General features: G+C 43.1%; 1 protein-coding gene across 1 annotated transcript; it reads right to left on the bottom strand.

Moving 5' to 3' along the window:
• Window positions 1-6901: 6901 nt before the first annotated feature.
• GATAD1 (GATA zinc finger domain containing 1) lies at window positions 6902-11110 on the bottom strand. The gene is made up of 5 exons (XM_084282740.1): window positions 10750-11110; window positions 10536-10661; window positions 10090-10149; window positions 7953-8136; window positions 6902-7242 (listed from the first exon to the last, which is right to left on the bottom strand). Exons 1-5 carry the CDS (start codon window positions 11011-11013, stop codon window positions 7052-7054), a joined length of 825 nt encoding a protein of 274 aa, XP_084138866.1. The 5' UTR covers window positions 11014-11110; the 3' UTR covers window positions 6902-7051.
• Between the last annotated feature and the right edge of the window lie 1377 nt (window positions 11111-12487).

The following is a 12487-nucleotide window of genomic DNA, read 5'->3' as shown; positions in this document are numbered from 1 at the left end:
ACTGAGCTGCTGGTTCAGGTAAATGCTATGAACTCTGAGAGATTATTCAGTGCCCCCTGGTATCCTGCTGCTTCTCTTCCTGCAGCATTTGGCTCTCTCTGTCGGTAGCATTAAGGTATGAGAAGGAAATGAATCTCATTTCTTAACACTTCCTCTTCACGTCTTACACAAACTTTTTTTCTTCACTGAAGGCTGGAAGTGCAATGTGGATTGTAAATAGATACCTAGCACTACCTAGCACTGTGTGCTAAAAACAGCTGATTGCTTCTCTGCAAGCTCTGGGCCCCTCACAGTCAGGCAGTTCCCACAGCTGCACTTGGCCAGGTGCTGGGTGGAAGTTGGGTGGGGAGGGAAAAGTGAGGTTGCTCTTTCTAAGCTCACGTCTGGTTTCCACATTGCAGTGAGCTCAGGTCCTGTCCAGCCATGGTTATCTGCAGTGGGTGAGCTCTGCTCATTGCACTCAGCTGCTGGAAGCAGACACTGCAGAGATACACAAAAAGCAGAATAATATAAAGCCACTGCTCGTGCCGGTGTACTGTTTATCAAAAAGCTCACATACATCAAATCCTCTTTTGCAAAAGCATGGCCCTTGTGCTTCCCCTGATGCAGCCTTCTAATAAAAATCTTCAGTGGTAATCACTTGGACAAGTTGTGGTAAATAAGGGGTAAATAATTGTTAAAGATACACCCACAGTATGTTTCTGATGTGCCTACAGATAAATGACAAATACCTGAGTGTTAGTTTATTTACTTGACTTGCAAGTATATAGGTAATGAGTCTTTCCTCCTTTTCGGTCTGTATGGCTTCTGTAACTAAGACTTCATTTCATTAATATAAAAATATATAGAAAAAATAACTGAATATTTAGTTGTTGAATTACTATATATGAAATCTGAATGTTTTGCTTTCTGTAATTAAAGCTGTTACTTGTTATTAGCTGTGCTTATTTGACCTATCAGTCACAAAAAATGTGTTCTTTGCTGTTGGTATTTTTTTTTTTTTAATCCAGGACATCTATTGCTACTGTTATCCTGAGCTCAGTTGTCAGCCAAATTATTTCAAAAAATGCCTTTTGCACTTGGACGGTGGTAAGTATATTGCTGAAGTCCTTGATTTTTCCTTTTCAAGTTCTTTTATTTCTCATAATCAGATATAGGAGTGAAAATTCTCCTCAGGGAAAAAAAAAAAAAAAAAAAAAAAAGTAGTTAAAAATAACGCAGTCTTTTTTTTTTTTTTTAGTCATGGAAATTTTTTCCCATTCTGTAAAGCAATTGCTGTAAATAATACTGATTTCCAACAGTTAGGAAACAGATCATTTTCTTCCTTCAAGCAGATGGAACTGCACCAGGGGCATACTCTAGATGTTCCATGCATTACTCAGTGTGCTGTGTATATACTGTGTATTTTAGCACTTGTCTAGGTCTTTGAAACTAAAATTGCTTACAGATATGTCTGTTGGCTGGCCACAAAGCCCCGCAGCTTATCACAGGGCTGTAAACTCAGCAGTAGTGTGTCCATTCACTGAAACAAGAATGAAACTTAACTAAATTTTGTCATGGGTGTACAAAGAACAAGGGAGAGAATAATGGGTGAATAAGTCTTCTCTGAGCCAATTTTGCAGGTTTTCCTTTTGTCCTTCATTTTCCTAATACAAGAAATTTTCAGAGAGTGATGTTGCTCTCAGAGATCCCATCCTCTCAGCTATGTCTATAAGAAACTGACTGGCGAACGAGCCCCCTTTCCATGCTGCTGGTTGGTGTCCTGAACACAAAAAATCAGCAGAGTACCATTGTTCCAACACTCAGACATGCATTTATAATGCTTTAATAACAGGCATTGCCTGAGGATCCAACTTCCTTAGGGACCTTACCATCAGCATCCTGACCATTTAGGCTAGTTTTAGCACTTTGCAGTTTAATCAAAAACTAAAATAAAAATATTTAGTGTTTACTAAGTGGGGTTTTTCTTTTTCTCTTAAAAAAAATTCCTTTTTATCTTTTTAGACAGTAACTGGAAGTGTAACAATTGGGATTATTTCAAAGTAAGTCCTTTAAGCATTTTTCTTTCACTGATGTACATTCTGCTTGGGTATTTTGAGGTAACAGATTGCTTCTTTTGTCTTAGTTTCTATGAAACAGTGACTATAATGCAAGTTGGAGGAATAACTGCATTTGCTACCCTGTTACTGTTTTTATTTGCTCTGAAGACAAATGTAAGTACTTTCAATGGATTAGGTAACAACAAATAATCTAAATTTTCATGATTTTAATGACACTTTTATCTGTTTTGGCTTTTTGGAGTCACTCAATTCCTAAAAGCTTTATTTGCAATTCAAAAAACTTGCACAGCAATAGGACAAGACGGAATGGCCTCCAGTTGCACCAGGGGAGGTTCAGGTTGGAAACGAGGAGACATTTCTGCTCAGAAAGAGCAGTCAGGCACTGGGACGGGTTGCCCAGGGAGGTGGTGGAGTCACCGTCCCTGGGGTTGTTCAAGGAAAGGTTGGACGTGGTGCTTAGGGACAGGGTTTAGTGGGTCACAATGGTGGTAGGGTGCTGGTTGGGCCAGATGATCTTGGAGGGCTTTTCCAACTGTAATGATTCTATTATTCTATGAAATTAGAAAGAAAGTGGAGCAGTCTGTGCTGAAAACTGTGGCACTAATAGCACCAATCCTGCTCTCTCTGTCCCATCTTCAATCTTCAGTCTATAGGTTCCCAAGAGAATTCAAAACTTAAACATGGGAGTTATTTCAAAATAGGTTTTACCCATGAACATATCACCATTTATCTGTTCCTTAGAGCCTTTCTCAGAAATGCTGGCTAGTATCAATAAGAAGGCAGTATGAGCTGGAACTCAGCTTAAGACGTTAACATAAACAGAATTAAAAATAAATTAAATCCATTTTATAGAATTATTTAGTTTATTAACAGACCAGAAAAGGGAGCAAAAGCTCAAGTCAGCTGCAGTAATCTCAGGATTTGTCTTTATGCATGTCACTGGTGTTAGTTAGTTACTCTCCCTGAACAACATGTAATTTTTTTTTTTTTATTTTATTTTTGTTCAAAGATGTGTTGACTAATTGCAACTAAAGACAGTCTTACTGTGCTTGGTGTCCTCAGAAACCCCTGACAAACATGACCGTATCAACCACTACAAGCATCCTGGGCACTGCTGGGGCAATCGTTTGTGTCCTTAGAAATTCATACGTAAGTAGTTTACTGGATGTGCACTTACTGGATATACTGGCACTGAGGGTTAACCCATATTGTGCAGCACCTGTAATCACTCTGTCTGGCTAGGGTAGCGTCAGTAGTTTTACATTGCAGCAAATAATATAAAACTGTTTCAGTGCAGAGCTCCTTTTCTGTATTAGGGTAAGTCTGCTCCTTTTCTGTATTAAGGTAAGTCTGGCAAAAAAAAAAAATAAAAAAAAAAAAATTAGAAGGCAAGTTTAATGTTTAATCAGCTGATTAGTAGATTTTTTTTTTTTTTTTAATCTATGATGTGATTTTTTTTTTTCCTGTTTTATTCCATAATGAATGGCAAGAGCAGCTGGCTAAAAAGGTACTAAAATGCCTGTGGATTATCCCATAAAAGAAATTGATGAGTTTTGTTTCTTCCCAAACCAAACAATTATGGATCATGGTTATGTAAATAACAGAATTGGATTTACATACATTTCAATTTAACCGCTACATCATTTGTTGTTTTGTTTTTGTGGTGTGGCCTTTTTAAAATTCAGTGCTGCTGTGGGTTCAAAAGCAGGAAGGGATGTTATTTTTACAGGTTTCTGGCTTTCATTTCATAGAGGCAATGCTCACAGGTCTTTGCTCTGCCTTACAGGTGTTCCAGGCTCTATATGCTCTATTTGGAATGCTGCTCTTTGCTACTGTAAGTACATTTATATGACCCACAAGTAAATCATTATCTCACTACAAACTCTTTCCTTCTGCTTAAGCAAAAACTTCATGTCCAGAGCAAGGTTTCCTAATCCTGCAGCCCATCCCCTCTCAGTGTGCCCTGCTATGTGACGTGAGGAGGTGCTGAGATGAGATGTGCATATTTGTAAAACTGGGTGCTTTTTTGGCCTGTTCTACGGAAAGGCAAACCCCTTCTCCAACAAATTTGGTGAAGCAAAGAACAAGCTGCACTTCTTACCTGTCAAAATTGGGAAATAGTTAGTTTTGCTGCTAAAGCACACAAAAGATTTCCAAAGTACTTGCATCTCACTGCTGGCAGTAAGATGGCCACAAAACTTTTCTACATACAAGGGCTGGTGATGTGGTCTGTTTCTTGGCTGTGGTGATGTGAGGCTGTGCACCCTCTGTATGTGTGAGTATCTGAGAAAACCAAGGGGCCCCCAGACAGTCATTGCCTAAAAATAATTTAGCAGTCCTGAAGGTTAAACAACCAACTGTTGTCCCTGCTGGAGAAGGTTTAGGCCCTCCTCATCATTAATGGATAATTTCAGTCGTTCTCTGAAACAAACTTCATACTCTAAATCAGACATTGACACTTCGATATATTGTCCCTTTCACATAGAAATTTCTTGCCAAATAAGTCAGATGGCAAGCAAGTACTTTTCATTTGGTGTAATTTGTAGAAGTTCCAAAAAGCAAAACTGATTGTAAGCATTGTTTTCTTCCCTCTTCTGACAAGGATCTGACGAGGACAGTAGCTGAGCTTGAAAGTCAATCAACAACCAACAAAAAAGTCACAAAGTCAAAGCTTGAAAGCCAACCAACAAAAATGCAACGCTCCATGGACTATGCTGAGGCAGCACAAAGACTTGTCATATCTATTGCTATGATCTTCTTCTTCACTTTGCTATTAGTTGGTTGAACACACAACAAAGCCGAATATTTTGGCAAACTTCAGTTTCAGCAAAAGTCCTAAAGGAAGGTGCATGACAGCTTGTTCAGGCATTCCGGCAAGGTGATTACAGGATGGATTTTCATATAATAAACTTCCTATAGATGAAAAAGTACCTTAATGTTACGGGATGTATTTTCATATAATAATCTCCCTACAGGTGAAATATTTATCTTAGGGTATTGTGTGAAAAAGTATTAAGTGGGTGGGCAGCTGAGTGTGGTATAATGTAGAATGTGTATTTTGCCTTGCTTGTGAGATGGTCTCACCACAAGGCTTAGGGTCAGAGTCTTAATTAATGAGTTACGTTGCCAAAACTGAAAATGAAAAATTTATGGGGAAATGAAAAAATTCAAGGGGAAAATGAAAAGCTTATGGGGACTGCAGAGAAAGGAAGAAGGAAAATATTTGAGGGGGTCATGATGGTTACTGTGAATATCTTTTGAGAGTCATTATTTTTACTTTTTGATGCTAGGTAAGTTGAAAAACTGGCAAAACAGAAATCTGGACAAAGTGAGAGAAAGGAAAGGAAAAGTCAGGGGTGAGATCACTTTAGGATTAATTACTGCAACATCCTGAACATGGGCACACATCTGAAATGTATGTAGCAAATTACATAAGAATTTGAGATTTAACTCTGTATTATCAGTATACAGCTAGTTTTGGAAGACTTTGAGCTATTGACAATATCCCCTAACTTCAGTGCCTATTCCCTGAAGGCTGAGGCTGCAAGCTGAAACAAATATATCTCACTCCTGTTCTCACAGGTACTGCTGTATTAAAAACGTTCAGTATCTGAGACTTCCAAAACATAATTCATCGTAAATCAAACCTTTTCATGAAGCTAAAACAACTGTAATGCAGCCTTTATAGACTGTCACACAATACGCTAAAGCTTATTTGGGACTTCTGAGTGCTCTGGTGTCCTGGTTTCAGTTGGGGTAGAGTTAATTGTCTTCCTAGTAGCTGCTATGGTGCTGTTTTTGGATTTAGGATGAGACCAATGTTGGTAACACACTGATGTTTCAGCTGTTGCAGAGCAGTGCTTCCCACACTGCCCAGCTGGCGAGGAGGCTGGGGATGCACCAGGAGCTGGGAGGGGACAGCACCAGGACAGCTGCCCCAGGCTGGCCAAAGGGATGTTCCACACCAGGTGGAGTCATGAACAATACAGCTGTGGGGCTGGCCAGGGGAGCTGCTGTTGCTTGGGGACTGGCTGGGCATCGCTTAGCTGGTGGTGAGCAACTGCATTATGCATCACTTCTTTTGTATATTCTCTTTTGTCGCCTTTTTTTTTTTTCCTTAATAAGCTGTCCTTAGTTAACCCATGAGTTCTTGCACTTTGCAGTTCTCTCCCACATCCCACTGTGGGGTGGGGAGAGAATGAACAAACAGCTGTGGGGTGCTTAGCTGCCTGCTGGATTAAACCACAACATAAGGTAACTTCATATATAAATCTTTTCACTTTTCTTTTTTTAATATATCTAAACTGAAGGCCAGTTCTGTCTCCTATCCCTCACAGGCAGCAAGAACCAGTAACCTCAGGGAATTCAGGCTACGTAAGCATAGTAGCCTGTCATAGTAAGTATGTCATAGTGTTTTGAGCTGGCTGGCTTGTAAAACAATTAGTACAGAAAATTTTCACATTGAAATACCAATATTTGGTATTTTTTCTTTTCTACTATTTAAATATTTTCATTGGCATACTCAGACTATCAATATATAAAAGTAGTATTTTTTTTCTTACTCATCATTAATTGCAAAGACAGAAAAAACACAGAGAAATAATAAGGATGTGAAACTCAAATCATACATAATGTTAGCTTACTCAAGAAATCAAGATACATTTCTGCCATGAGGCCACCAGGAGGGCACATCCAAGTAACAGTTTTTGAATCTGCATCCAGCTTTCCAAGAAATGCATCCCCATAAATAAAGTTCAACAGGAAGCTACCTAGGCCCACAGGTTTTAGATTCACCTGAACAAAACTGAATGACACATTGAATGGGGAAAAAAAAAACAAACTTCAAAGATGAGATGTATTTTAAAATAAATAAATACCATCATCCATAAAGTAAACTGAACACTTTATAATTTTTTTAAACTTCTCATACGGTATTCACAGACTTGAGAATATACTGAAAATAACTGGTCCAAAATATTCCTTTAAAAAAGTTATAAATTATTGGTAACAGTTTCTTTAATGGAGATTGCAGGAGTAGGTCCCACATGAGTCCATATATATCCCTTCTCTGGTCTTGTAGGAACTGTAGGGAAGGGAGATGACCGAGATTTGAAGTATTCTGAAGGTGCATGACAAACAAATTCCAAATATTCCATCTTCCTTGGGAGATCTTCTTCTGGTCCTTAGAAAAAAAATAATTTCCGAAGACAAAGTTTAGAGGCATAAAAGTGGAGAATCCTCAATGATATAATAAGCAGCAAGTCAACACCCCTTAGAGAACGTGCCATTTCATAAAGTGACTGTGTAGAACCTGAGGATACTGCCAGCATGAAGCCTCTTTAGTTTTGCTTGATTTTCTTCCCCATTTGAAGAATTCAGTTAGTTGAGTGAAATGCTTTATATTCTAAATGGACGCTATTTGTTGCCTGCCCATCAAAAGGGCTGTGCTCAATTTATTAATATTCCACAGTTAGTTGCAGAATGCCCTCTATGCCAGTGCTTGCACACTACGTACATCACATATCCAAGATGAAGATCAGCTAATTCTGGTCCCTTCAAAGGCAACAGCCTGGACTAGCATATTGAGTTTGTGCTATAATAACTTTGATTCTGTCTGTGGAGTAATAATTTAATATTTAAAGTTGCAAGACTGTAATTGTGCCTGTGAGCACAAACGCTCAAATAATCCCGCTTAGTGTAGTAGTGCCACTCACATACATAAGATAAATAAAAAAGGTTATTCAAGTAGAGTAAATGCTTACAGGATTAGGGTCTACAACGTGAGAATTGCATGAATGTCCATGACAAACTAAAATTTCACTTCAAAATTACAGCTCTGCATTAGTCTAGATACTTTTAAGTAGTTGTATAAAGTGAAAGCTTAGAGATTACCTATGATATAGGATGCAGGGTCAAAACAGTCTTTGGGGCTGGCTTGCGTAGGAATGAGCCAGGTCAGTGCAGCGCTCTTCTCACAGTATTGGTCCTGAATAAACCCACGGATCTGAGCATAGTATGTTTTTCCATCCTGCTCATCAACCACTGAAATAACATCTCCAATTTGATAGTATACACCCTAGAAGACACAAACAACAATTAAATCAATCTGACTTCAGAAGCTTCACTCTGATTCTTGAGTATCTTCAGTATCAGGACCTCACACTGCCTCAAATTAACCCAGTTCTCGAGAAACAGCCTTAATTCAGCCACGTGCAAAAGACGGGGGGTGTAAGCTGCAGTGTCATCTCTTCTAAGAAGTCATCAGCACCACTTGTGCCCAGTCACCCAACATTTAGGAGCCTGGATTCAGTCCCAGAATTGCTGTGAGACTACACAGACAATTCCACATGGTCTCTGTCTGCCAAATGTTGCAGAAACAACCTGGCCTCACCGGTCTTCAAAGAAACGGCTCTCAGCTGCTCTACCTTCTCCTTTCCCACCACTGCTATGCCTCCTGTCTGCTGAGCAGAGATGGTCTCATTCTGTCAGGAGAAGGAGAGTGTGCAGCCACCTTTCAGAAAAATTTCTGTAATTTCCCTGTGTGTGCATGGAAAGCAGCTTTCTGCATATGAAGTTTACCCACCCGCAAGCAAAAGAGTCCCAAAACACTGATCTACCTCATGCTACTGTTAATGCCAGACCTTTACAGGGTGCTCTTTAATGTGCATGATGCTGCACAGCAAAGGCAACATCCCTTCATGTCGTAACAGTGTCAACACAACACACTATCAAGACTAGAACAATGCACTATCTAGTCTAGAACAGACCATCTCTGACTTGGAAGGGCCCTACAAGGATCAGAGTCCACCTCCTGGCTCCACACAGGACCACCTGAAAACCAAACCAAACTCTGAGAATATTGACCAAACACTTCTTGAACTCTGTCACACTTGGTGCCATGACAACTTCCCTGGAAAGCCCGTTCCATTGCCCGACCACTCTTTTAGTGAAGAACCTTTTCCTAACATCCAACCTGAGATTGCCAAGAATCATCCAAGAGGGCTTTCATTTTAAAACAAACAAACAAGAACAAACAAAACAAAACCAACCAACCAAACGAAAAATCTCCTTCTCAACAATGCAACAAAGTATCAAAATAAAAATACTTAGGATAAAGATATCAGGTTAAATAAAAGTTTTGACATAACTTTAAAGAATTTCTGACAAAAACAAAACTACACAAAGACATCAATTCTCTTCTGAAGTAGTCAGCAGCAAACAGAGATTCATCTGGGATGCAAGACATGAAGCATCAGGTCCCTAGAGAGTATAACTACACTCAGTTCACCACTTTTCCTCCGCCTATGCAGGCTCCCACTGGTTATCCTGACCTTTTCTTTTGGGCAAAACATATTTTGGTTTGCTTGTTCCACTGGGAAACAAAAACAAGTTTCAGAACTTCAAAACTCTAACACCTTGGCCTGCTGGTAAAAACACTCTCAGTCATGAACATGAGAAGAAAGCCAGCTTCTGCTTTCACTGGGTTAGTCAACAGATCTCATTCCCTGGGTGTCTGAGACTGCTTGCACACAGCTCTGAAGTGGGAGCTGGTTCAGATGCCAGGCCAGTGCCACCCATCTCCTTTCTGTGCAATATCCTACAGGCCTGAGGAAGGGAACACCACACAAACTTAACCCTATATATATATATATATATATAACCCTATATATGTATATGTAGACATATATACACACACAGATATGCACACAGAGCTCATGCTCGTGATCTCAGCATGGTGAAAGTTAAAAGTTTATAAACCTTGACTGCAATAATTATTAAGGACACCAGATGCATCTTTTTGTTTGGTGAAAATACTGAGCCAATGACGGCTACGTAAGCTGTTGTGGTAAACTACGTTCCAAGTCTCAGTGGCAGAGATGTGGCAGAGCACAAAACCACACACACTGCTGGGCAAGAAAGCACAGTTTTGTGACTATTTCCTTACTGCTTTCATTATTTGTGGCAACTTCTGAAACCAGAAATAGAAACAGCAAGATCCTTTTTGCAAACAAACCTGCACAAACCATACCTTGTAGAAGATTGACTCGGCTGTAATTATAGTGGACACGGACTCGGGAGCCTTGATGGGCTGGGGAAACAACACACAGATGTTAGATGAAGAGTGGTGAAACAAAGCAACAAGTTACAGCAGGTAATTCCAGGGTGGGTTTTAGGACGGCAACATACTGGTGGTGTCTGAGAAGATTTGGAGATGGGAAACGAGCTGCAGACGTTTCAGAGCATTTGTACTTTGCAAATGGAAACAAGGCTGAAAATTTTTTGGGAAGAAGCCAGGTTTAAAGGCCCTCACCCACGGCCACCAGGTCCTGCCCGGAGGGGCCGCCCCTCCAGCAGCCACCCAAACGGGCCGGCCCTTGGGGCTGCAGGGGAACAACCCGCGACCCCAACCAACCAAACCCCAGGAGAAGCGCCTCACCCCATCACCCCCAACCCCCCCCAGGCACCAACCCTTACGTTTTTTAACTTAAAAATGTGCCTCCTCCCCTTGCCTTTCGTGGAAACCTTCTTCTCGGCGGCGGGCGCGGACTTGTACTTGGTGTTCCTCAGCCGGGCGGAGCGCCGGTGGATCTCCTGCTTGCTCTGCGGGGAGCGACACCACCGCTGGAGGGACCCCACCGCCGGCTGAGGGACACCCCAGAGCCCCCCAGCCCCTCCCGGCCGCTCTCACCTGCTTCCCCCCGCCGCCACCACCCCCGCCACCGCCACCTCCTCCGCCTCCACCACCACCACCAGCACCGCCGCCGCCGCCTCCCCCCCCGCCCCCGTTGCTGTGCTGGGCGGCGGCCGAGGTGGTGGCGAAGGCGGCGGGCCCCGGCGGGGCGGAGCGCGCCGTGCAGTTGTTGCAGAGGATCTCGCCCTGGCCGCCCTTCTTCCACATGGAGGAGGAGGTGCTGCGGCACACGCTGCACGTGGGCTTCAGCCCCAGCGGCATCCTGCGGCCGGCGCCCGGGGCCCGCGGCCCCTCAGCCTCAGCAGCGGCGGGGGAGGGAAGCGAAGCGGCGAGCAGCCGCCACAGCGCCGGGCCCGGCGCCGGCCCCTTCCCGCTGCCGGCGGATGTCGCTGCCGAGAGGCGAGGGGCGGCGGCAGGAGCCGGGCAGCGGGCCCGGGGCCTGCCCTCTGCTGGCGGCCGGGCCCCCGCAGCCGCCCGCTGCCGCCGGGGGGCGGCCCCGCCGAGGGGTTGGAGCCTCGGCGGGAGCCGGGGGAAGCGGCTCCGGGTGTGTGTGTTTGAAAGCTGCCTTCCTCAGAATCGCAGAATCGTTAAGTGTGGAGTAGACCTCCCAAATCATCCGGTGCAACCATCCCCTACCACCACTGTCACCAGTGAACCGTGTCCCTGAGCACCACGTCCAACCTCTCCTTGAACACCCCCAGGGACGGTGACTCCACCACCTCCCTGGGCAACTCATCCCAACGCCTGACTGCTCTCTCTGAGCAGAAATGTCTCCTCATTTCCAACCTGAACCTCCCCTGGCGCAACTTGAGGCCATTCCCTCTAGTCCTGTCACTAGTTACCCGTGAGAAGAGGCCATCCCCCAGCTCCCCACACCTTCCTTTCAGGCAGTTGCAGACAGCACTAAGGTCTGCCCTGAGCCTCCTCCAGACACAACCACCCCAGCTCCCTCAGCTGCTGCTCATTAGAAAAGTCAAGGCTTTCTGATTTGGGGAACAACTGCAGAACTGACCCTCAGTATACACGGGCTTCAATCTGCATTCGGCCCACTGCCACACAGACCCTCAGACACGCACCAGATAATTTTCAAAGGGAACGAGTTGGTGTCTTCGTGAAGCTCTGTCAGCTACATGCAGAGCTTCTGTTCCTCGATGGTTCCTCACTGAGGCAACTCACCTCGCCCAAACCATTGGGTACAGGTGATAAGCCTGATAAGAACAAAAAAAATTCTATACATGTTTAAGATTCGCAGGCTCTTGGTGTCCATGCCTAGCCTTCATGCTTCATAGTTAGGTTTCATTTAAAGCTTGTTTGGTGCAAATTCAGTTGTTTTCTTTTGTCTCGTTTTCAGTGAACATGAATAAATATGTAACATTTTTTACATAGAGGAAAATGATTGTGCTAAAATCAAATTGTTCTTTTACATAAAATAGGGACTAGTTCATCCAATGGTATTGTAGTAACTATTGCATAATTAACAGACATAATTTATAGGGATCTTGCTGATGCCCAGCGTGCATGCAGTGAACGTGGGATGGCTGGGGCACTCAGTTCCCCTTGTCACTGTCTCCGGGGCCTGCCTGGGCTGGCTCTGGCTCCGCAGCAGCCCTGCTTACCCAATTGCACTCCTCTCTTTCACACCAGTTTTGACTTTCTTGTCTCCAGGGCCTAAATCTGTTCCCTGGTTTGATTTAAATTCTATTTTACCTTCATTTCTTTTCAAGCCACCCACGGT

The sequence above is a fragment of the Netta rufina genome, assembly GCF_964035555.1.
Source record: "Netta rufina genome assembly, chromosome: 2".
Classification (NCBI taxonomy): Eukaryota; Metazoa; Chordata; class Aves; order Anseriformes; family Anatidae; genus Netta; species Netta rufina.
This window is presented reverse-complemented; position numbering and strand designations above follow the sequence as displayed.

Bases quoted from the DNA above. Each gene is read 5' to 3' on its own strand.
- GATAD1 (XM_084282740.1), bottom strand. From the start codon at position 11,013: ATGCCGCTGGGGCTGAAGCCCACGTGCAGCGTGTGCCGCAGCACCTCC. The intron at 10,662-10,749 runs GTGAGAGCGGCC...CGCTCCCCGCAG, and splicing joins GTGGCGGCGGGGGGAAGCAG to AGCAAGCAGGAGATCCACCG. The intron at 10,150-10,535 runs GTAAGGGTTGGT...TTGTTTCCCCAG, and splicing joins ACATTTTTAAGTTAAAAAAC to CCCATCAAGGCTCCCGAGTC.